The sequence below is a fragment of the Argiope bruennichi genome, chromosome X1 (assembly GCF_947563725.1).
Source record: "Argiope bruennichi chromosome X1, qqArgBrue1.1, whole genome shotgun sequence".
Classification (NCBI taxonomy): domain Eukaryota; kingdom Metazoa; phylum Arthropoda; class Arachnida; order Araneae; family Araneidae; genus Argiope; species Argiope bruennichi.
This window is the reverse complement of record NC_079162.1, coordinates 24,417,538-24,444,903: the sequence shown is the minus strand read 5'-3', so window position 1 is coordinate 24,444,903 and position 27,366 is coordinate 24,417,538. Positions and strand designations below refer to the sequence as shown.

General features: G+C 28.7%; 1 protein-coding gene across 11 annotated transcripts in view; it reads left to right on the top strand.

Annotated features, from left to right (window-relative positions):
* LOC129958672 (neuralized-like protein 2) overlaps nt 1–27,366 on the top strand; it is an 82,251-nt gene that overhangs the window by 37,488 nt on the left and 17,397 nt on the right. For 2 of the 11 annotated variants that reach the window (XM_056071305.1, XM_056071303.1), the window contains exons 1-3: nt 12,125–12,312; nt 14,632–14,696; nt 18,013–18,135. The exons of 1 other annotated variant lie outside the window; for it this stretch is intronic. Coding sequence is in view for 1 of the 10 variants with exons in the window: in XM_056071302.1 (XP_055927277.1) it covers nt 14,787–14,803 (17 nt within the window). In the remaining 9 variants the exon portion in view is untranslated. Of the gene's footprint in view, nt 1–12,098; nt 12,313–14,631; nt 14,697–14,771; nt 14,804–18,012; nt 18,136–27,366 lie in introns of those variants that run through there. 8 more of the 11 variants (XM_056071310.1, XM_056071309.1, XM_056071307.1 and 5 more) reach the window with 7 other exon arrangements.

The following is a 27,366-nucleotide window of genomic DNA, read 5'->3' as shown; positions in this document are numbered from 1 at the left end:
CCTCATTTTTCAGAATTATTGTTTCTTATGGCACTTGCCACGGACAAGCCCTCTGTTACGAAGACAGCGATTTAAGCCGGAGGGGGAGCGTCTCTTGTTTTTATAGTAGCGCCAACTAGGGCCAAGAGTACGACAGATCATTTTGTGGATTGAATACCACTGAAATCCTTGCTCATTCTATATGTGAGTAAAGAATCGTGAGCGATAAATAAAAGACAAAAATGCAAGTTATGAGGTAAGAATGTAAATTATGGGGTATGCAAAAAAAGAAAAAAAAATGAGTTATGGTGTAGGGCTGTAGAATTCCGTACGTGTATCCATGTTACTGAATTCTTTTTGAAAACATTAGGTGTTTAGTTCTGTAGTTTTTTTTATAAATATTAGCAAATGAATCACGCTCTTTGCTTAGGAACGACAAGGATTCTAACTACAAAATCTATCATCGCAACAAAGACCAAATCGCGTTTTGCATTTCTTTGCGTTCTCAATGATGTTTTTGACACTGTATAATATTTTTTCATAAATTATATTTCTTAAAATTCAAATCATTTTTTAAAAAATTCCGCAGAATTTGGTTTCCGAAACGAAGCTTTCTGTTACGAATCATCATTTATTTATCAAGAAATATTGGAAATGCTTTCTAGGTCACTTCATCATATCTAATAGCGCATCCAAATCATACAGATTCACTATTCCAGCTTGTTTATCTCAATTACAAAAATTTACAAGCCACATTGATCCAATTAATTCATTTAAATAATTTCTTAAGCACTGGGATAAACAAACATTTCTGAAAAAGAAATTTTAATGCATTTAAACAATTGTCTGTTTCTTAAATTATAGAAAAAAATCATCAGTTCCTTCATGTAAATTCCGGATCGCTCAAAATATACATCAAAGTTATAGAATACTCACATGAATTCCATATATTTCAAATGCATTTGGGATTCAATAGACATAATTTATCGAAATAAGCTACTGAATTCATCCCCTCGATACATTGCATTGATATTTCTGTTATATATAAGTTCTATAGATATTTCTGTAAATCTTTAAAAGTTTTGTTGCAAATAACGCGGTTTAATAACTAACATTTCGATTGTTGGGGAAAATACCAAATACGCAACTTTTTGATAGAGAAGAATAGGATAAATCTTGGTACTATTAATTACAATGTGCTTAGAAAAGCTATAATTACACCAGGATTATTATGCCGCTGAGATCATAGTAAGCAAATGGCAAAGTCCTAATGATATTTATTTTAAACTCCAAAAAATGAACTACCTACAGTGAAATTCAGAGGAAAGTAAAATTTCAACAATAAATAGAAGTATTTTATATTTGTTGACTTTCTAAAGTCATATGAACAAAGTACGAAAGCCCAAATAAAAATAGAACTTATATGACACTTTAGAGCGCTTCGGTGCAATAAAGGAATGATTACAAGGAAATAAGTTTTACAGGTCTGTTGGATTTTGTCTATCGTAAATTAGTACTTCGTATTGCTAATTTTCTCACTGATCTTTAATCCATTAATTCATTGTAATGCAAAGTGTAATTGAAATGATTTCTAAATTTTAAGCTCTATTTTATTGCTATGTGTCGAATACTTACGGCGAAGATCAAAAAGCTCATGTCAAATGCTTATGATACAAGCTTTGACAAAGTAGTGTAGCTTATGTGTAGTGTATCAAAAAGGAACTTAAATCAAATAATAAAATGGACTAAAAAGTCAAACACTTATGTCAAACAATAAAAAAGGACTTATTGATGGTGATTAGACAGCAACGAAGTTAGTTCAGTGTAAAGGCCGTTGGAGATAAAATGCTAATAATGATCTCTTAGTGGTACAATGACTTATAGTAATCTGCAAACAGAGAAAAAAATTATATTGGTATGTATGACCAAGACAATTTAAAAGAATAAGGGGGAATAAAAGAAAATTGAACCACGAAAAGTTTGCAATGATACTGTCACTATGAAACACTTAAAGGTAACTCATGAAGCGAAAAAAGTTTCAAGTAACAGTACTGTTGTTAGTGCAAATGTATTCTAACAAACAATTGTGATATCATTTTTTGATGTCAGTGAGATGTAATGTGACTATTGCTCTGCGGAAACAAGGTCACGGCTTGGAGAATCGAGAATCGTGGTTTTGAGACTAGGCTTCATCAAAAATTAATCTGCCCACGGCATGATGCAGATTTATTCCTTCTGGGGTGAATTTTCATCAATTGACGTGGTGTATAAGTTTGATAAGGACAGACACTTCTTCAGCTAACGTCCTAGTCATCAAAATTACGAAGTTCTTTTACAAAGAGCTACAGAATTAGTAAAACGGGACGATTATTCAATAAATTAAAAATTGATGATTCTGTCACAAATAAAAAAACGAAGCAATATCGAAATTCCTTATGCTGGATAGTTATAAATTAATCCTATGGTTTAAGATCAACCTATTTCAAAAAGTATCAACTAAGAAAATAAACAATACCTCATAAAAATGGATATATATTACTTTCTTTAAAATTCAGTTATATATGTCCTCTTTTCGTTATTTCTTTCATTTCATTATGTTCTATTTTCGTTGCACGAGGCAGATTTAAAGATAACTTTTCTTATAAAAGTTTGGATCATGTTCTTCTTTATGTTTGTAAAGGCATTAGTAATACGATTCTCGGGCTCATTCTATGTAGCTGGTAGTGGTGACATTATACAGCGTCTATAAGTAAATCCCGAAAGAAGAAATCGCAAATCTCACGATCAGGTGATCTCGTAATTGTCTATATAATGTCAAGCCATTATCAAGCCGTAAGTCTTGCAAAGATGCTCACTTCAGGCGAGTTATGCTTACTTTCCTCATGAGCATTTGAATTTTGAGCACAGACCTCTTGTCTGGAAAGTATGATTGTTTACCTTCCCATGTTAATGGTGCTACGCCACAGAATATCAGACTTTCAATTGATTGATGTTGTTCTTCATTCTTCCCTGCATAAAATTGAGGGTGGGGGGGACTTATCACGTGTCATTGCCATAGAGACATCATTTTCTGCAGTAACTGTATATCGTACAGATTCAGATGTAATCCATGATGTAACATTTTTCAATTACTCGGTTGGAAAATATTCAATTCATGACTAGTGCGGTGTGCTGAATTCTGATAATTACTCACGAAATAACCCTTTAACAATCGGTTTGTTTGAACTGGAGAAACCAACGCTGAATGCTTTGATTATACGGCTTATCTCTTCCAAATTTTTTCGGAATGCTCGCTGAAACAAATGATAAAGATCTCATATATTCTAAAATGCAAAAGATGTTTTGCTCCTTAGTTGTCATTATAAGGTAGGCAACATGGAAAATAAATTTCTTTATTATTATATACTTTTAATAAACTCCCGTTCTTTCATGTTTGTAAAGATGGAATTTTATATCCAATTCCTCCACTTACTTTCTCGTATAATATAGTTTTGAAATATTGAATACTTTTGTATGCTTGATTACAAAACACTATTTTTATGTTTTCAGAACTTAAGTACCGATTACCCGACAAATTTATTTAAATTTTAATTCCATGAGAAAAGTGCCTCTGTTAGCGTATTTGGGAAAAAGTTCAATTCATAATATATGCAATAATAAGATATTATAAGATAAAATATAGAAAGTAAAATATTATTAAAATAAAGGACATTTCAATAATTTAGTACACTATTTAAAGTTTATTCTTAAAACTAGTTTTTAAAATATTAAATTGATTCCTTTTGTTGCTTAATGTTAGAATGTGTTTGCGCCTCTAAAGGAAAAATGAAAGTTTGGAAACAGAAATGAAACATGTTTCTTCTGATTAAAAAAAAGAGTGTACTTTATATATTTAAATTTTATCATTTCAAAACCGAACCATTATATTCTAATTAACTGGCAATAACATTCTCAAATGTGAAACGCTTTGTAAACAATGCATTTATTGGTAAGAGAGAATAATTAATTTGAGCCTGATGCATTTTTTTTAAAAGCATCATCCGTTAACTACATGAAGACAGCGATCTTGAGAAGTCACTTTGGAGAGAAATTTCTAAAGGTATTTTCGCAATGATTATTATTGGACTGATTAAACAGCTTTTGGGTGGAAATCTTTAAATGTAAATATTTCTAAAAGATGAAATGAAATGGAATCAATTAATCAATTTCATCTTCCGAAAAAAGTTTTTAAGTTACAGTGGAGCTTGATTACAAGTATTACATTTCTCAGACGCGAAAATGCTAGATTCCATGATTTTATGAGCAAAAAGAATCTGGACAAAATTAAAATTATGCCAAAGAAAAGGTGTTAAATAAAATCCGCAAGATTAGAAACTGTAGATTTCATTTAAGCAAATATTTCAGTTTAAAGCTTTAATTATCATGCGCAGGGAATGAAAAAAAATATGCTCGTTGTTATGAATTAAGTTCCAATATTTCTATTGTAGAAGCTGAAATAAATTCTAAAGAAATCCTTCATTGATCTAGTTATATAATAAATAATGATAGAGATAACAATAAAGAATATTTCCGAAGGAATAAAAAGTTCAGCCGCTAAATTAGTGCTCTCTTATCTTACGATTTGAAGCTCCCCATATTCGTAGCTTCACACACTAAAATAATCAGGGACCGGATAGTGACGTAGATATCAGAGGACAAGAACGGTGTAGAGATCCCGGGCGCCAATCGTAAGATTTACATTGGGATCAAACATTTGTCCTTTAGAAGTTCATTAAAGGGCGAAACAACAATACTATGCCCCGGGCGTCATTTGTATTATTACGAATCTGTAACATTACTTTCCTGCAACGCTTGCATCATCACTGAAACGAGAAATTGACACAGGTCAAAGACCAGCGACTGTTCGACATTTGGTAACAAATTTGGTGTCAAAATCAAGATTCTGGAAAAATACTAGAATTATGGTGATATCTATGTTACGAGTCAAGCTCCAGGAATCCTTTTAGAAAATTCCATACCCTTATGGGAAGCTGTAACTGGCGAAGAGCTTACACGAGAAGTGAACTCTCTTTTTGGAATATTGGTCATGGAACGAGTTGCACTCTAAGCGCTATTAGGCTGATGCTGTAATTTAATTACGATTTTCTTTTTTATGTGTGTTATTGATTTTGAAAAATGCGGTCTTTGTGCGCGCTTCTGCTGTGTTTCACTATCGTGCTTCGTGTTATTCTTTTGGAATAAACCATCGTTATTCGTTATCGAGCTGGATTTCTCACTGTGCATTTATCCTGGATTTCTCACTGTGCATTGATTGATCATGTTGGAAATATCATCGGGTTTTTTTTTTGTTTTTTTTTTTTTTAACTTGTCTATATGTTGATGTGAGAATATGCAAATATATATTTCGTTAGCTACACGTGTGTCAGATCAACTAAAATAAAACTCCGCCATTTTTATAACATCGAAACACGAATCTTTGTTTTTACTAAACATACTAAGACTTCAATTCTTGTGTGTGTGAAAGTGTGTTCTAAATTATCCATCCGGAAATTTATTATTGAGTATTCCTTCGAGTAAATGTATAATACGTTAGTATCAAACTGATTACTAGCTATGATATTTTTAAAAAATCAAGTAGAATGAAAAGAATCTTTCGAAGATTTTCCAAAGAAACAGGAAGAGATATAGAAATATATGTTATTTATGTCTCTTAAACTTTTATTATATTTCCTGCTGCTAAATTATTCGCATTAACCATATTAGAGTAGCCATATTTTTTGCATTATATAAATTAATTAAGATAATACTTTAAAGACTTATGTTTAAAAAAAATTAATAAAGTTTGAGTATTAGTTATGTACTGATAACTAACAAATGAAACATTTTGTGATGTTTATTTCAAATATGAGACATTTTTTAATCCAGGTGTGTGTATGGGGGGGGGTCATATCGATCAGATCAATGAGATTTGGACATCTAGTTAGTCTAGGTAAGGGCATATTGTTTTTATGTTGCGATAAAATTCTAAAATATTTCATGTAATTAATTTATAGAGAATTCCAAGCTTGATTTTTTTTCCACCAGGAAATGGGGCAAAATATTGTTGGAGGATGTGGAAGCAGAAGTGGTGATTTCCGAAGTCGGAAATCACCACTTCTGTTTTAGATCGAACAGATTAAGGTAGGAGGTAAATACTGCAAAGGAAGCTGTTATAGCATCCGAGGTTGTGATGGGGATATTTTTTTGAGGAAAAAGAAGAGGTCATCAATGCTGGGAAATGAAATACACACCAGGAAGCTCTAATGCAGATATCAAATGAAATACAATAAGTATGGCAACCCTGATGCCCGCAGTTAGCCTGAAATTGACAGTCAGCAATTTTTTGACCAACAAAACTAAAAATACACTGAGTGTCCACTCTAATCGTGACCCAACTGACAATTTCTAAACCGTTAGAGATAGGCATATATTCCCAAAAGAAGAAATTCTTTAAATGACGGGAAGAATTATATTTTTTATTGCTTGAGTCTGTAAATATATTACTGAAAAAATTACTAAATCTAAATTTTTACGCCGTCCTTACTGTCCGACACACTAGCATTTTAAACTAAGCTCCATTCTTCTGCGGTTGAAACTGTTGGAATTTTGAATGGCTCTAATTTAGACGATTTTAGACCATTTCAATGAATGCCTTCAGGAAGATCAACCAATCAAACTGCAGTTCTTGCTCGAAACCACCGTTGATTGTCTTAAAATAAAGATATTCAACACAGGAAAATAGTAACAACTTAGTTTTGAAACATATGCGATTCAAACTGGTCATCTTGTCGAAGAATTTTGTTTATTTATTTCATAAGTTACTTCAGAAAATCGTTTAATAATCTCATATTGGCCGGAAATAGGATAATTCAATTTTCTAGTATTAGAATAATTAAATTATTTTTAAATAACAAAATGACCTGGAATAATTTTTTTTCAATAAAATGATTGTCACATCTTATTTTACTTTTTTTCATGAAAGTCTATTTGTAAAGGCAAACAGCCAGCTTCGGTAACAGATTCATATAAATTATTTTTGTTAGTAGTAGAATTATAACATAAAATAACAAACAACAAGTATTTAGGTGGATATTGAGTCAATGAAAGAGGAGTTAAATTATATTCACCGATAACTTACTCTTGTAATTTTTTCATGGAATTATATTTGGAGAAGAATTTATTTTACATTTAAACCTAATTACTAAAGAGTAAATAAAACCCATTCATTTCTACCATTAGTTTGAGGATGATTGGCTGAAATTAAAAAGTGTTTCTTAAGAACTTTTTTAAATCTAGAAGAAGTAAATGCAGCATTTCTATCTTTCAAAAATTTTAGCCTGAAAATTTTCATTTCTAGATGTAAAAGCCAAAACATGCTTTGTTATATGGTCAATTAGAGTATATAGAAAAATTTTTGGTGAATTTTTCTATTTGATTTATTATAGCTGTAAAAATCAACAGTGTCAATAGTAATTCATTTAAAAGGATTTATTTGTTGGAGTACTTTTTGTAACAAGCCAAATTATTTTTGTTTTTTAATTTATTAAGTTGGCATACAGTATAATATTTCACAAATTCAAAAATATCAAAGGTACATACTATTATAGTCTGTATAATTTCTGAAGGCGTTTCAAGGACACTCGCTTTCCCTACTCTTCACTCTTTCTCCTTCTACGTTGCCCTAGTTTCGACAAAGATTGTTTTTTTTTTTTTTTTTTTTTTGTTTTTTTCTCACTCCAGTACGTTGCGGGAATACCTTACCTTCGAAATACCTTAACAGCTATGTAAAAAGAAAAAGTGACATTGTTATCTGCCTAAGCGTTTCGAGGCAGACAACCAGTTACGAGGTAGAAAATGTGACCTTGAACCGCCTACAGAAAATACACAGACTATAGGAAAATAATATCGAGGAAAATTTAAACTGATCATTTTCAGTATCAGTAAAACTAAATAGTTCATGAGCTTGATTTAATATTTTAAGTCTTATTGAAAAGGGGACAACTATTTTTAACAGAATTTGTTTTAGTTATTATGACATCTATGGTATTTTTTGATATTGGGTCCCTGGAGATTATCATTCCTTTCTTGAATTTTAATTTCATTAATATCAAGTAAATGAACAGAATATTAACGGTCATGGGAAACAGTATGCCTAGATGATATATCTGTTAAAATATTGTTAGAACGTTTTTGATGTTTAATTTCATAGTCAAAAATTCTTAACTTAAGAGATCAGCAGAACGATCTACCTTTTAGCAATTTTGAGCCATACAAGGACTCCATGGTCAGTACGAATGGTTTTTTATGGAATTTTTTACCCATGAAAGCAATAGTGAATCAATTATCGCAAAACATTCTAATTTTGTTATTGTATACCTTTTTCAATTTCTTAAAATTCTGTATTGTCAGGCAGTTGGTTATAAGACATTAGAGGCAACAAATTGTTTCAAGAGACCATCATCTTCAACAAAATCATGACATATTACATCAGGTTGATAAAATAGGTTTCATTATTAGAATTTCCTTTAATTTATCAAAGGCATTTTGAAATTTATCAGACGATTTAAATTTGACAGCTTTTTTCAGTAATTAATTTAAATGATATCTCTAAGTTTAGCATAGTTTGGAATAAATTTATTGTTAACGTTTACAGAACCTAAGAGCCTTTGAAGTTCTTTTACAGAAGACGAGGGAGGGGGCAATTTTTTGATAGTATCTATGTTAGTATTATTATAAGTAACTTCACTTTGCTCAAATTCATAAACTAAACAGTTAATTTTATTTCTAAAACATTTAGATATATTTCAACTTAATGTTTTTTGACAAATATCTAAAATAGTATTAAGATTTTTCCGATGTTCTTGTTCTGATGAAGAGTACCCAATGATATCATCGAAATAATTGCAAAGTCGAGTTTTATCTGGTTAATATTCTTTGAATTAATCTATTGCAAATTGCAGGAGTTATTTTAATGCTAAATGGTAGTCTAAACCTTTAATTTAAGCCAAAATTTTTGCTGAAATCTTTTCAATATTTTTTCGATGAACAGGCACATGCTAATAAATGTTAGCCTAATCTAAAGAGGAAAAAGTTGCTTTCGATAATTTTTCTAACAAAATAACCATTAGCGAAAATAGTTCAGAGTCTGACTTGCATAAATCATTTAATTTTTTGAAATCTGTACATAATCGTGTCTTTTTTTAAATATATTCATCGTACAAAAAGCTGAAGTTACTGTAGATGAATAGAGACGGTAGCTTTTATTATTATTATTATTATTATACTTGCTTGAAATAACTTCTCAACTTGATTCTTAATTTTTTCATCTTCTATAGGAGAAGTACGATAGGGTCTTAAACTAACTAACAACGCAGAGTTGAGCACTATTTAAGGTTCAAGTCTCACTTGGCCTGCATAGTAAGTACTTCTTAGGAAAACATAATAATACCGTTGAATAATTTTTTTCAATTCTTTTTTAATTCACCCTTATTCTCTGAAATAATCTGAAATATAAAAGTTTTACCATCAGAAGTCCCGGAATAATATGAGTTGATATTTTTTCATTCAGAAAACTGCAAAGAATATGTTTGTTTATATTTGTTATTTTTCAATTTATTCAACTTATTTCCATTTTGATAGTTATATCGTTGACAGCAATCTATCGCAAAATTATATTTTGTTATTCAGGTAGGCCTAGTGTATTGTAAAACAGAGTACCATCTAGAACATACAGAATTACTTTTTGTAAAATAGTAAATGATGAATAGTAATGGTTTATGAATTTTCAAAAATAATAAACGATTTTTTGAAGATTAATTGTACCCCGAATTTACAGTACTATTCCCTAGGCATTTGTTCTTTTCAGTTAATGTTTCACCAAAAAGTAATGTGGTATAATGAAATTTGTCGAGCCGGTGTCTAGAAAGCGTTATAGGGATTTATTATATATATATATTTCTGGATATTTTCAATAATTTCCAAAATTAATTTTCCTTTTTTGTTGGGTCAGCATTAGGTAAATTAGGTTAGGATGTAAGTGTTTAATAGTGTTGCATATAATCTAAAAGTGCAAATTTAAAGAAAATTTTAAAAAAAAATGTCGAGGATACTTTTACTTGCTTAAGACCTGAGGTACACATATGTGTTACTTAAAATTATAGGAATTAAAACTGTTTGGTCAACAAATTCTTTTCTCCACATACTATTCAGATCTAACAAAGGTAAAAAATCTTGAAATCATTTTTTTTAATTCACTTTTTAAAAAATCAAGACTGAAGAGGGTAGTACTCACAAAATTTAAATACTGAATAATTTATTCTTATTTTTTAATGAATATGTTTAGTTTCAAAAGCAAAGTTATTGTATTATTTGCACTTGAATCACGTCCATTCCAGTTAAACGTTCAAATTTTAGATGAGATGAGAGAAAATTAGCGTGATGCATAGCACAATGAACAGAACGCTGCAATATTTCTAAAATAATACGAGAATATATATATCAGTCTTTTAAAGTAAGAAATTTATTTACTTCGAGATAATTGGGAAGTAAGCACATTTCATGTTCTAAGCTTGATAAGGAGATACCCAAAAATGTTTAGAACCGTCGAAATGTCGTGGGTCATTAAGTAATCGTAATCGTTACATTAGCATGAATTGATCCCAGTATAAATTTTTTCTTTTCTCTAGGGATTCTATTCTTCTTTATCACGATGCCTAAAGTGGCTGCATGCTTGTCTACCCTTTAAAGTCGGTTCTGTTAATCCTAAATTTTAAACATTGACTTTAATTTATATTATAGCAAAGATTTGATGTTAAATAAGGGGAGTGGACATAAGGAGAGCATAGAAGTATGAACTCAACTAGTAGTCTCGATGAGTCTGGTAAAATGATAATTTTAATTTAACAAGACCATGGAAATATTTGCTGGTTTATTCTTGCCGAATTAAATTAAAACAGATAATAATTAATATTTGGCAAAAAATGGGATTTTTGACTTTATAAGGCTAAAAAAACACACTCTGTTCCGTCCACTGCCCATGTATTTCAATTCCTGAGAAATATATTTCTCAACCCGTCGTGTTTTTAGAATAATATAATTCACTATTTTTTAAATAGCAATTGTTTTTGCAAGTACTATTTCTTCCAAATAACTATTTATTGAAACACTGTTTTGGTTTTTCTTTTAAAAATACACTAAAACATTCTTGAAAAATTTAAATAAAAAATTGTTATTTCTTTCCCATGTACTTTTTTTCGACATTGTATTTCGAGTTCTATATACTATCAAAAGATGATATCAGCAGTACAATCTAATTTTAATCGCAGTATCAGAAACCACAACTTCAGAAATCTAAGCGTTGTTATTATTTGATACATATGACTTTAAAAGTTTTGAATATTTCCTTTTGAATAACATTAATATCGGTGATATATTGTTTTGAATGATTACGTCGTTTCTGTAATTCTAAGACGCTTCACTTATTTTTCTGGCCATCATCGAAAAACATGTTAATTCCCCCCCCCCCCTTCATTTTAGGAAGGGTTAAGGCTTTGTTGTATGTGGACATAGGATACTGTTTGGACTGCCTGAAGAATTTTCTTGGAAAATGAATCGGCAAGGAATTTCTTAAACATTGATGAATTCCAGTATCGTCATCCCTAATATCTGAACAGATAAACTTCCATTTCTGATAAAAGAATCATACCATTATTTTCCACGAAATTTTATCAAAAACCATTTTGATATTCGATTTGACCAAATTCTAAATTAAAGTTTTTACGAATATTTATACTTTTTAAAACTTCCAAAATGAGTCTCATTCTATTTACTTAGCACGAGTATCAGAATTTTGAATATAACCTTGGATTCTTATTTTGGGTTCATTGACGATAAAACGTTGTTAGTCTTTTAAGCAATAGAGGAGGGGTTTGCTGATTTTTTTACCTTGAAACAATTAATATTATTTTTTTCGAACTCTTAAATTCTATTTATATCAATATAATATTTGCCCGTTACATAAATTACAATGCAGAAGAGGTACGAATCGGCTATCGACCACTTCAGTGTTGAAGTGTGTGTATATTTATATTGAAAACTGTTTACTTTTTTTTTTTTTTTTTTTTTTTAATTTTGAGTGTAAATATTGGCTGTATATACTAAAGGGTGAGATTGGTTTTTATTGTTATCGTTATACTTTTCTTATCTGAGATGCATTAAAAATGCAGAAATATGGCATGGCCTGAACTTTACACATCAAACTTTATAAATATTTTCAGCCTTAAAAAAAGAAAAAAGGTATAGTTGAATTTCAACTTTATTGTCTGAATTATAAAATTTTATGTCTGTGTATTAAGTATTTTGTTATGACGTAAAGTTTAAATTTTCAAGTGTATGCAAGTTTAAAATTATGTTTACCATTTTTTTAAAGTATCTTTTCGCTTTTTTTTTGTAGTTAGTGATAATTCTTAATTGTAAAAAGTCTAGCTAAGCTATGTATGAATAAGCTGAATAACGAGAATTTTTTTAATTACCTCTCTGATGTTATATTGTATATATCAGTCTGTTTAAATTTCTTTTTTACCCCAAGTAAATTCAATTTATATTAATGTACTTGTGTAGTTTGTGTTGTATTCCCTCTATTTTGAAAATAAATAAGATATATCAGCTGCTCATTGTAACATTAAAAATTTTGTTTTTTGTCAATTTTATTTTTTAAGAAAATGCATAGTCAAGGAAATAAAAGATGGATTAAAAAAAAGGAAAAATAAATTAATAAATAACTTTTTATTCTCAAAATTACTGTTTTCATAGTTTTTTAATACTTTTTGGACGTTCAGCAAGTCATTATTTATTTTATAGTTTTTTTTAAAAAAAACTGTGTTGAATTATTAAATACAATTTTTACAATGATCAGAAACAGGTAAAATAATTGAAGATCATTTGTATCTTTATAAAATTGGATTTATCAAGTTAAGCATATAATCCTTATTAATCAAAAGTTTTCAGCATTAAAGTCTATTCCTTTTGTGACTAAGATAGTTTACTGTGATTCAAAATTATGGAATTAAAAATTGATGAATCGTTAAAATGCCTGGAGTTTATTTTTAAAAAAGTAAAATTTCAAACATGATATTTTATTGTTCCACCTTAACTAATTTCCATAATTGTGATTTTATAACTTGTAACAACTCAAACCATATTTTATATTTATGTCAAGATATATTAGCTTGAAATTTTAAATGTAGATGGTAAAAAAAGAAAAGTGGCTTGTTTGAAGTTGATTTATTGAAATAAATATAGGGTATTATTTATAAAAAGATTTATTGCAGATTGATTGTACAGTACATTTTACCAAAATATAGGAAAGGGTTATAGGATGTATAAGAAAGGGTTATGAATATACGTATATGTAATTTTGTATACGATTACATAATAGACTTTTCCACACTTATCGTCTAGATACATTAATCCATTATTATACACAAATCCTCATTATATATATGAAGGTGACAGACTTATTTATTTATCTATTTTTACATTATATACTTATAGACACTATAGTTGAAGTGAGTGACTTTATCTGAAACTTCTGATCATTTACTTGTATTTTGTTTAAAATAATATTCTTTGTGTTCTTGTACTTAAATGGGCTATATAATAAATTCTTAGCAAATGGTATATCCCTCCTTTTGTGTTTTTTAAAATTTTACCATTCTTTTCTGTCAATGCCTGTTTCTTGTTCAAATTTCATATATGATCAATCTTTAAAGTATTACGAAACCTTATTTTTAGGAAGGTTCAAATGTGATTTTAATGAAATAAGAAAAGTTTATTAATTATTCCATGCCAATTGCAGTGGGAGGCATCTTTTTTTCTTTTCCATTGTTTTCTACAAGATGAAGAAATTTTAAATCTGCATAAATTTATCTTGAGGCATAAGTTTCCAAAATGTTGAAGTTTCAATCAATTCATATGAATTAAATAGTTCAAAAACCTTGCAAGTTGCCAAGAGTTATTGGGAAATTAAAGATGTTTTCCAACAACACCTTGCAATGGCAAAATTTTGTTTCATTTAAACCTTCTTTATTTACCTTTATTTACCTTCTTTATAAACCTTCTTTAGTTAATCTCGACTCCTTTAGGGGCTCATTATCCACTAATTATTGTTGAAGTGCCAATACATCTCTGAGGTGAAATTATGATAAAACAACTGTTTAGAATGAAAGATAAGTTCCTTTATTTATTTTTAAAAGTAAAATGAAAGCAACAAGTATCAAATCAGTAAATAAGATAAAGAATTATTTTGTCATGATCTTCATTATCTGGAACACTGGATATGTTACTTGTTCCTTTGATGATACTGTTGTTTAAAATTTTTATTCAATTAGAATCTAGTCTTAACAATTTTTAGGCATTATGTATTTTTGCTTATTGCATGAAACCTGCTTCATGTATTTTTGTTTGAGTATTGCATGGAACCTGCTTGTGTTGGCTGACACACAAGAGAGCTCTTTAGGTTGATTCTCTTTTGTTGTTTTTGAGTTTGAACATATTTATTGATTAAGATCAAGGAAGTCTTTTGTTATCACTAATTCTGGGTTCTTCTTATCATAGGTCATTTGAGAAAACTGAGGAACTTTGACATAGAAACTATTGGAAGTGCACAGGACTCTTATACAGTATGATTAGTTATTTTCTGGAAGAAATTGTATAAGTGAATAGCCCTTGAGCATTAAATAATAGATGCTTTGATGCAGTCGGTTTAGACAATGTTCATTAACTTAAGGTGTTTTTTTTTTTTTTTTTTTTCCCCATCATACTATGTATTTACATCTAATGAATCAATTTGTGTTGATAAGTTGATTTTTGAGAAAGAAACTTTATGTGTTTCTGAGTTTATTGAAACATATGATATCCTGCCATGAATGGTTCTGTCCTTATCCATATTCCCTCTGAAACAATAGTGTAAAATATAATATTCTTCAATATCAAATAACTTTAAAATAACATTTCTTCCTTCCAGGTATGCTATTAAATAGAATGAGAAAAGTTTTGTTTTTTCCTGAAATCATAGGTGGATTTAGGTATTTTGTGGTTTCTGGCAGTTTAAACTATGAGGCCCTCTTTTAATAAACTGGACAATTTAGTTACACATTTCAACATATTTATAACTTAGTATCAAATTAATGATTTATTTTTAGGTATTTCTTTTGTTTTAATAATTTTCTAAAATGCATATTCGGTTTGTTATTATCACCCATGACTGCATGATATCCATTAGAGTATATCATTAAGAAAACTTTTTTTTTTAATTGGAAGTTGAAGAAAAGTTATCATTGTTGTCATATATTTAATAAAAAGAAGTTTTAATCAAAATGAAAAATATTTAAATCTTTTAGAATGGGGCCAAAGTTTTTTCAAAAATGTAGATTTTCAATTTTCAAAAATGGAGAGCAAATTTTTGTTTTCAAGTGCTAAAAAGTTTCAAATGCTAATTAGCAGCAAAATAAATTTTGGTCATGTAAAATTTAAGTTGCTCAGATTAGCAGAAATTATATCAACTTTTGGCAAAACATAGGTCTACTTTTGATGGTTTCATTTGCTTCTAGTCTACTTTTCTGTTAACAAATTTCTTGTAGACTGTTAGACCTATCTTATTTTTTTATTTTATATAAGTAAAGCAATTCTTGGATGAAAATAAATAAAATTTAAAACTAGAAAAGAAGTTATTAAATGGATGGTTGCATATATTAATCATACATAATAAAAATTACATACTGGAATCAAAAGAAGATCTTTTTTCCTAGTAAAAAAATGTAAAGTTTAGGATATTAACTAAGAGAAAGAAAAATTATATCTGATAGGTAAAATTTAGTTTTTTTGGAATCTACATGAAAATTTTTTTTTATACCAAGTACATGTTTTTGTAAATTTTCAATCCATCCTTTAGGTTAATATAAGGTCTTCTATTATCTATAATGCAGCATTGCATTTTCAATCAGTGAAATTTCATTTTATGAAATGATAAATAATCACTTGAGTGTAAGTCATGTTGCTATTTTGGAGATAGTTATTAAAAAACCTACCTTTTCTTGAATATGTTACAATACAGCTATTTCCAGTGTAGCTGGAACTCATCTAGCAAGTACTCTTTTTCAAGATTTAATGCCAGAAAATTAGTCAGCAGTAATAGATTTGTCACTGATTTTTCGTAAAAGTGAGAAATATCTTCAAAATATGAGTTTCAACTTGCACCTCAGATACAAATGCACTCTACTATAATTGTTGAATAGATAAAACAATAAGTAAAGAAATTGTAAGTGGTTAAATCTATCAAGATAACTATACAAAAACATATATATTTGGTTGAAGAACCAGATTCAGTGTATTTTAGGCATATAACTCCAGAACTACATAGTATCATTGATACTAAAATTCATTAAAGAAAATTGAATTGATGGAAAAAATATTAAAACTCATACTTATGATAGTGCTTCAACAAATATTGGAACCTCTAATGGTTCAAATCTATTGTTCAAAAATGCTTTAAAATCCCCATTATAAGCGGGGGTTTTTTTCTCTCGAATGAATTGATTCTAAGGAAAGTTATGATTGTACTTGATGGTTCGGGTGCTTATTTCCTTTTTTTTTAGAGGGGGGGGGGTACATTAAGAAAATTTTTAAGAAGTTACCAAGATAGATCTGTCATTCATTGAAAACAACAAATATTATTTTTCCTGACATTGATTTCAATGAGTTCAGCGCTGAATAGAAAAACCTTTGAGATGTATATTAAGTTTTGCTAACAGGCTAATCCTCTCTAGAGTTGGCAAATAGAAATTGTTTGGAAGCATCTCCCATGTAAGATGATTAGCAGTGACAAATCTAATTTTATATTTATACATTGCATCAACTGATTCAACCCATCATTGAAAAACTAGCCAAATTCAGCATGAAATTTTATACTCTCTTATGATATATTGTCAAATATATTTGCAAAATTGTTTATTCATCGCAGAATTTTTTTCAAAATATCACAATGCCTAAAGTACTTAGAAAATCAGCTTAGGGCTACTTTTCAATCAATTATACAGAAAAGCATTTATAATACCCCAAAAGCATTTACTTTTGTACATGTTATTTGATACATAAAAAATTATTTGATATCTTGTGAGCGAAAGGATATAAGAAGCTCTAGAAACTGTTAAGTTAATTTTGCGGTAAAGGATTATATAGATTTTGCTAATTAGCAAAATACTGCAATTATAGGTCTACTGCTGTAACTTTTTAATGCAAACAAGAGTTAAGAGTTGTTCGTCAAAACAGACTAGCAATATAAAGAAGTTAAAAAAAAACTCATTCACATACAAGCTATAAAATAGATTGTAAAATGTGTTATAGAAACTTTTAAGAATGTTTAAGATTTCCAACAATGAGATGGATTTTTAAGTCTTATTTTACTTACTCCAAAAATAGATTTAATTTCATAAAATAAAAAATAAAATGGGTCTAGCAAATATATTTGAATTTAAAATACTTTTTTATTTCTATAGCTATAAGAAATTTGTTTAAAAATTGTAAGCTACAAAAAATTAAATCATCAATAATAGGCCTTTATTTTGCAAAAAAATGTTAATTTTACTGCTAATCTGAAAGATCTAAATTTTACATTGATACAAATTATGTTATATGTTACTGTTAATTAACATTCTGAGCTTTACATTTTTGTACCAGAAACCAAAAATTTGCTTTATATTTGCATATTTTTTAAAAATCTGAAATTCAATGTTCTTGACAATAAATTTTAATTTTTAGGCAATCTAATCTAGGAGATCTAAATATTTTCAATTTGACTAAAATATTTTTGGTGAATATGTGACCATGGTGATAGATTTTTATCTACTTGAAATTTTAAAATTCATAAAATTGTTTTTATGGTATATTCTAATTCACAAGTTTACAAGTTTTTTACAAGTTTATTTGTTTGAAATCTAGGCTAATAGCATCTTTTTAATCAACCTGCCTGCAGTCCTCTTCAGTCAAGCAATCCTAGGCAGTTGGCTGGTCGGAAATCCGCCACTGCCTGAAACAGAAAAGAGATGGAAGATTTTTTTTAAGGTGTGAACGTTGGATTAAAATTGCTTCCCATTATTTTTTATCCCTTAAAAGCTGTTAATTCTTATACTTCAGCCTGTTTTTATATACTGCTACTTAATCTTATTTTCAGTTCATACCAATTTGAATTCTTTTTTAATTCTGATATAAATTTATTATTTTAAAGTTTTTTAGTGATTGTTAGAATGTATTGTTTGATTTTACCAAATCTAGCTGTAACTTCTACATTATTTAATGGTAGTTAACCTTAATTCAATCAGCAACTTTCAATCTTTTAGTATCCTTTGCCTTATTTCTCATATTATTTCAATTCTTCTCTGTGAAATTTATATAATTAATGTCAATATACTTTTTGTTATGTACATTACTTACATATTTTTAGGAGGCCATTTCCTTACATTATTAAATGTGTTGTTTTAATTATTTTCCATGGTATATGGCTTATGCACCCCCTCCCCTCCTTTCTTTCTAAGAGACTCGCCCACCAATTCAGTCTTATAATGCCTACCCTTTTACTTATAAGACAATTACATTTTATTTCCATGTCTAAAGCTAATATGTTCCTTTAAAAAAAAGACATGGCATTTTTCCGAATTTTTATACAATTTTCAGCTGGTATGCGCTATTTAGTAATGTGATTTTCAAGTAAAAATGTCATCATTTTGAAATTCTTTTTGGGTTTATTTTTGATTTAATTTAGGGAATACAAAAGCCATCTTTTTTGATGTTGTATTTTATAATAAAAATCTTTTAATATATATCTTTCAAAAAAGGTTAAAATAAAAGAATTTTTAATTTTACTTTACGGTTGTCTTAATCTTGGTGGGGGGTTTGTTTACATAATTTATAAGAAATTAATAGAGTTCTGTATTTTAAATTAAACTGGACATTAATTGATAAAAAACCACTGTTTATATGATTCTCTTTATTTTTAATCGGTGTTTTAAAATTTTGTTGGATGCCATAAATCAGTATATACTTTTTGCTCAGATTTTCAACATTTTGCTTGTATTTTTAGAATATTTAATAATTTTAGAGGAAAAACGTGCATATTTAATTAAGTCACAAAAGTTGTTTGGTTTTGCTGTTTAGCCATCATCCGTCATCTACCTTATTCAATATCCATCTACTTTATTTGCATGCATTCAGATTTATGCATTTAAATATTCTTTTCTTATAGTTTGTTTTTCCAGAGCTTGTAAAATCATTACCTGAACTCTTAATATAAGAAAATGTCCCAGTTAGCTATATTTTACGAATAATTTTTTCCCTTAATATGTGTTGAACATATATTCAATTGTGGGAGTGCAACATTTTTATAATCCTGCGAATGTGTGTAAGTTATATATCCTTTCACCTACATTTAAAGATATTAAGTAGATAAATGGAATCATCTATTATAACATATCTTGAACCAGTGAGACTTAATTTATATTTCTGATCTCATTTATTTTAATGCAAATAAACAATCTTTTGGTATGTAGTCTGTGTCATTCAAATTATACTCATTTTTTAATACCTTGAATTTATTTTGTCATATACGTTGTGGAACAAAGCATTTTTACTCTCTTTCTGCTCTATTTTAAATTTTATAAGTGATCATCCTGCAAAATAATTGCCTGTGATGATACATTATAACCTAATTCTTACATTTTGATAATGTATTCCCAAGTGTCATCTTGGAAATGAAATAATTTTATAAATATCTAAAGATTCTAATTGATAGACTGTGAACATCTAAATATTTTCAAATTAGGTGTTTGTTGCAAAGTTAATTAATGATAATATTCTGTTTGAACTATTATATTGTTTTCATGGAATTCTGTCTTAAAATATACTTTATGGCCCTCTAAGCATTTCACAGTATTTTTGGAAACCTTTTTACATTGTTTCTGACATAATTTTCTATTTTGCATTCATGATTTGCAATCTTGGTGCATTAGTTGGGAGTACTATGGTTTAATGAACTTAATTCTAAGTAAGGATTACTGCTGATTAAAGTTATTGCACGATTCATATTGAGGAGTTCATTCTAGGTGAAAGTTTTTTTATTTTTATTTTATTTTATTTATTTATTATTTTTTATCTCTCTTCCAAGCTGGGAACTGACATGGTAAACCTTTAATATAGCTTGCATGATAGAAGCATTTATATCAATATCTCAGAATGTTGCTTTAAGGATCAAATTAAGAAACAAAATAAATTTTTCAGTTCTATTTCATTTTCAAGAATATGCAAATATGTGTGAGGAAAGCTGCTATTTGTATACAGTTAAACAGATTTCTGTAATTAAAGTTTCCTTCATTTACAGAAAATGATATATTTTTTTAAAAAATAGTGCAAAAATGTGTTGCTTGCTGTCTTTGAACTGCAGGGAGAAGAAAAAACATTTAAAGACAAACAATTTTAATACAAAAATTGTGATGTTGGCTTTTGTGTTTTGATATATAAAATTGTGATTATTATATTAGCAATTTGATAAGTCAATAATTTATTATATATCAATATTGAAACGGGACGTTAATGTAACTGAACTAAACTTCGGAATATTACCCTTTCAACAAAATAAAATGTTCTACATTTGTTCTTGGAGACAAATTTCGTAAATGCTTTTTTTCTTTCTTTTTTTATATTTGTAAAATAATCTCTCCTTTTATATCCGAAAAGAAGATTCAAATATTATAATAGATTGCCAATTTTTTTAAGTATCGAAATCATTGTAGTTTCCTCTTTTTGTATCCCAATCTTTTTGTTATTCGTAATTATTGTATACATTTCAAATAAAAGGTAAAAAAAGATAATTTCTGCCTTCTATTCTTTTATATAGAACGTTTTTTCATTCTAAAATATTATCTATTTAAAAGCTTTTGTTAATTTTTAGAAACTACATGTTAAAATTGACACGAATTACAGAATGTGAATCATTTTGAATTTAATTAACTGTTCTATATCCAAGTTATCAGTATGTTGTGTATAATTTTAAACAAGTTTGTATTTAAGTGATTGTTATTTTTTATTTTACGTTTTTGTCAATTGTAGCATATACAGATTTCTTAATTTTAAAGAAGAAATGGAATTAATTTTTTGTTAACTCGGTTTATTGTTATATCTAAATTCAAAGAAGATCCCGTCGTTCATATGACATGAAATATTCTTTGGATTATGAATGATACGGTATTATTGGTGGAAATATTGAGGGGGGGGGGTGTATTACAGGTAATTTTATATTTTAAGATAAAAGTGGCAAGAGGGGGCTGTATAGTTAACCGTAGCTTTAAGTTTTTCCATCTCTCGTGTTTTGAAATTTTAATTGAAACGATTTTTATATTTCATTATTTAATTTTAGCACTGTGTGATTCATGTTTTTAAACTGAAACTTTTCTACTTTTACCTTTTAACGCACGTCAAACTTATGGGGGGGGGGAACACTTTTTTAACAATTGAATTGTTAAAAGATTCGTATGAACTTTACAGCATATGAATACTTTTCTATTCACTTTAATTTTTACTTTTAAAAGAACTTATAGAAAGATTTAGTTCTAACGAAAATGAAAAATAAAAACTTTTTGTTTAAAAAATTATTTTAAAAAAATGGGACTAATATTCTTAATTTTTATTGGGAAATAATAAATTTATTTTAAATAAACATGTATTTACTTCATCAAAAATAAACTATAATTGATACTTGGTGAACAATCTAAATCTGATTTTGAAAGTTCTTTAACATTTGATTGAAATGATTTCACTTCATATAGCGTCCAAGTAATTAACATAATTTTAATTCAGAGCATAGTATCGTATATTAAAGTTTAATAATAAGTAAATAATTTTCTTTTCTTGTGTGGACTGTTATTTCATTTTTTTAAAATAAAATTTAAATAATTATGGGAAAACCGGTTTCCAATATCAGTGAGGTATATTTTAGTTGAGATTGCGTTATTATTTCTTCATTTTCTATTATTCCTCATCATTTGGTCTTCCCTTGACACGATGCGAATAGTTAATCATTGCATAAAAATATTTATTATAATCAAAGTAGCTGTTAAATACTTAATTACCTTGATTTAAATATGTAACCATCATGTGCTGTTTTGAAAATAAATTAGAAACATTTTCTTGGGGACCAATCCCCCTGGCGGAAAATTTCTGCCGCCCCTCTACAAACGAAAAAGCGAATAAGAAAAGAGGAAGTATGGACATTTTAAACACATTTATGATCAAAATGATCGCTGAGTCTCTTCGTTAATATATATATATATATATATATATATATATATATATATATATATATATATATATATATATATATATATATATATAATATAATATAATATAATATAATATAATATAATATAATATAATATAAGCATTATTTTATGTGAAGCAGTTTGAAGTCAGTGAAGATACTTTTAATTTTGTGACGTCGTTTTCATTTTGAAGAAGCGGGCATATGTACAAGCGATGAGCACACAGAAAAGGAATGAGGAAAAAGCTCTGGGACATTTTATCCCTGGTTTTATATAACCTATGATTTTGATAGGGAAAATATTTCTTTACAGTGCTGATGTATTATGAGATTTCAATAGGGATTTTCATTACACACGCGGAGAAGGTAGGGGAAACACAGGGAGATTTTAAAAAAGAATTTGCCTGATCAGCGGTATTTTATCTCTTCACGCGCAGTGTGGGAAAGTTAAATTTTAGCTGATTCAACAATTTAACAAAGCTTCTCTTGAATTAATTAAGTAGAGACAGTGGAATCGGATCACGAAATAAGAGAATATTTTAGAATGAAGTTACTATGTGCTAAATTAAGATAAAATCTTGAAAATTAATTAAATTGAAATTAGAGTTAAAATATCATTATATATATATATATATATATATATATATATATATATATATATATATATATATATATATATATATATATTATTTTCATTTAATAATATGAATGCTGAGATAATTGAAATATGCTGAGTAAAAATTATTCATTCTGTTTGTCTTCTCACTTATACTATTTTAATAGAATCATTTATATGTTCTAGCTGCATTTCAGTGTATTCGAGGATTATAATTTCTTTGAAGTCTCAATTCAACTTTTTTTTTAATGTGAATTCGAAATGGTGTATGTAGGCAGAAAGAAAAATTACAAAACGGGCCAACACATTTAATCAATTTTTTAAAAAATCAATAATGTAAATCTAGAATGTTTTACAAAGTCTAAATTAATTTTTAAATAAGCTTTTCATCAATGTTTAGCTCGGTGTCATTTATAAATTTGTTAGATGAAATTTTTGGCATTTAAGTGTGAGGGTACCTTTACTTTTCGATTATATATATATATATAATATATGCGCGCGCGCGTGTGTGTGTGATGATATTTTAAACTCTAATTTCAATTCTAATTAATTTCTAAAGTTTTATCTTCATTTAGCCCATATCAAATTCATTAGAAAATATTCTCTTACAAGTAGTATTTCCTGATCCCATTCCACTTTTTCTACTTAATTAATGCAACAAAAGCTTTGTAAAAATGCTTTCGTCAGCGGTTCCCACGCTCCGAGTGAAGTGATACAAAATTGCTGATCGAAACAAATTCTTTTTAAAATATCCCTATAATTCCCTTAGCTAATTCGACGCTTGTAGAGAAATCCCTATCAAAATCTCATGGTATATATAAGACCAGGGATAGTTAATTTCCCTCTCTTTTACCTTCTGCTTTTGTGCCGCGCTGTGAGCGGACATGTTTTGTCCGTGCTGCTTAAGCCTCCCGATATGGGAATAAAATGAAGTTATAAAATTCAAAGTGTCTTCTCTGACTTCGGCCGCGACTCTGCTTCAAAAATTATGCTTGCTTATATAAAAGTAAATCGAATTTTGAAAAATATCGAGCCTACATTTTCTAGACCTAAATTTCAAATTTTGTGAATCTAAATAATTAGTCTTGCCACTGCCGAACCAATTTACAGAGTTTAAAGAACACACACAAAATTTATTGTTTCGTTTTTTTTTTTTTTTTTCCCGGAATATAACATTATGCTTATTGGACAAGAGTATATGAATTAGCTATTTCTTTCAATACATTAATTTACTAAATGTAATATTTATATTAAAAGTTATTTTCAATTTACTGTATTCTGAACAAGAACATGCAGTAAGTTTCAATACAAAATACTTGCAATACTGATTTATTTAACAGAATTATCTGAGGATATATAGAATATTTCATAATCCTTCATGTATATTAATTATTGTTTACTGTTTTGCAATAGAGATTATAAGACTATGTGCTTATATGTACACAAGTTCAGGGCTGTCTAAACAAATTTAAGCGCTTTGGGCTAGAATTATTTGGTCCCCTGGATTTTGGATCAGCGAAGATACTGACATAATTAAATAATTCAGGAACAAAAAAAAAGTCCCTTGTTCTCTGATTAACGCTTTGCAATTTGACCATTCGATACCTTTTCATATTTAAAATTATTATTAAATATTTATTTTGATTCGAAATTAGGATAAAAATCTGTATAGTAGATTTGTAGGCGCCTTTGGAACACTCGTGCTCTGACCCTTAGCTCAGTTTGCTCGTCGACCAAGTTCTAAAAGAGAATAAGCGAAAAATATGCTGTTAATATTTGTGATCAGGCTCCCCTTAAATTTTATTCTTTTATTCAATGAGGAAGCAGAATAAAATGCTATATTTTGTGATTCTCTGAGAGTAATAAAAAAATAAATACAAATAATCTTTATATTGATCGTTAAAGTTTAGTAAGTTAATTTTAAACTCGTGGACTAATATGCTGATATGTAAACCACAAATAAATTGAAATCTCCGATATTAAACTGGCTTCTAAAGAGCACGACTATTTATGCAAATTCATTGATACTCAAAATTTTAAAGCATCAAAATCTGGAAAATAAATAATACAGATTTCCTTTTCTTAAGCATAAAATTTATAAACTGGTATACTATTTGTAAATTGCGATATGCATGGTGCAAAAATCGTTCAGAATGCTGTACAAGGCAGGTTAATAAGCTTAAAGCTACCAACTTTGGTATATAATTTCTTATTGGATAATAGATGTTCGTTAAAAAAAGAATTTTTATAATTTTTTTAATTAGATGTTTAATTAAGCATCAATCATAATTTTTACGCTCTTTCTCTAGAACTTCAGAGCATATCATCGTGCAAAAATATTTTTATACCATTTTGAGATTATTGTCCAGTAACCTTGGCATTTTTCTTTCGGAAAATTTTAAGCCAAAGTCTACCTCCCCCCCCCCTTTTTTTTTTCAGAGGCATTATTTATTCCATTTTAAATGAAATCTCAATCCCCGACGCTCTAATGTACAGTTCCTCGTTTGGAAGAAGGTAATAATGTTCTATCTTAGCAAGCTGGCCATGACCTAGTGATGAAAGAATTTCAATTGGGGAAAAAATATGGCTTAAGCTTTTGTTGCTTTAATCATTTCAGTAAGTTTCCAGTATGACTGTCGCAAATTTTCCTCCTACGAAGAGATGAACTTTATCTTCTATATGGAAAAAAGGGAAACAAAATAGGGTGTTTTTTCACTTTTCCCTAATTACTCAAAAACCATATATTAAATCCTTAAAAGAAATAGCAAAACGAAGAGTTTTAGGGCATTAAAATCTGTATAATTTCAGAAATATTAGTGCTAGCTGTAATTAAAATTCTGAGGGTTTTCAAATTTTCAAAAAAAGGTTTTATTAAGAAGGCACATACAGTTAAATAAGTTGTCTAAATAATGTTTTTACGCAAAGGTATTTGCTTTTATATCTGTTTGTTTACCAAAACCAATACGCTTGTGTGAAGCGGAAGTTTGGAGAGGGAGTTCCAGCTAATTCATGCCATGTTTAATTAACTCTTGTTCAGAATTGTAGGGTTATTCCAAAGTGGCTCCTATGTAGCTTCTAAACTTGTAAAAAACTTTTAACATAACTGTCCTAAACATTATCAGACAAATTTTCTATGTTTTTTTGTTTTTTTTTCCCCGACTTGAATTGGGCGAGGAAGCAATATGTGAAGTTTTCATGCATGGCACTTTGTATGTACTTTCTTTTATTCTCTTTCTATTAAATATAAAGTTAGTGAGAAAAAAATGAGAAGAATAAGATTAAGCATGCATTGAATATATGAAGGTATAAAGAAAGAAAGGAAGAAGAGACGAGAGTTCCAGTTAAAAAAAAAAAAATGGGTTTCTGCAATTGAGTTCAAAGATACTGTGATGAAAATGATGGGAAAAATAAAGGATGACTGTGCGCATCGTTGACACAGTCAATTTTATCACAATTGATGGCAGAAATCATGATACACGTTTTATTAAATTTTCAACAAAACTAACAGAGAACAAAGCATGTCATCCTTTCGACGAATAAATGAGACCATGAGCAAGATTTTTTTTCCTACGTTGAGAATAATGATGACTGCCGATTTACCCTTTCTGAACTACACGATGTTATTAATGTTTTCGACTCGAAGCCTGATTTAAAAAAAACTATTATGGATAAACTTGTTTAACGGTACGGTATTAGGCCTACAACTGCTAGGAAAGTGAAAGGATCAACCGTCCTCTGTTTTCGAGACAGAAGCTATAATGTTTTAACGGAATCGTGGTACGAAAATTATGAATCTGATCTTCAAAAAGAACATTTAAGATTGGCACGAAAGGTGGCTAGAATATTCTTCTTTGTATTATGTGAGGTGGATAATTATCCTCCCATTACTAATGTCAGCACCAGCTTCCCTGATTCATTGATTTTTCGGATGGAAGAAATAATCTTGAACAACAAAGGTCTCGGTAGGGGAAGCAAATTGTAATACCATTACGTCTGCTGTTCACTTTGGTCATTTGTATCACCCTTACCCCTCCGAGTATCTAGTTGCATAGACACTTTTACTTCAGGCGGTTAATAGACATTTTATCTTCCTTGGATTTAGTTTTTGCAAAAAAGCAGCCCTGTATGAATCTTCGAATATATTGTAACTTCATTCCCTGAATATGGCTGTTTCATTCAATATGTCGGAGACAATGCAGATCGTTATATTTCAACAGTCGATAATCTGAATATATTTTGTTCAATGGGAATATTTCGAACTGTTGCTCCTAATGATTAGGATAATGTACCTATAATTACCAAGGATTATTAATTAGGATCCCTGTATAATTATCAAAATTGAAGGAGAGAGCAAATGCCTTAGGGCTAATCA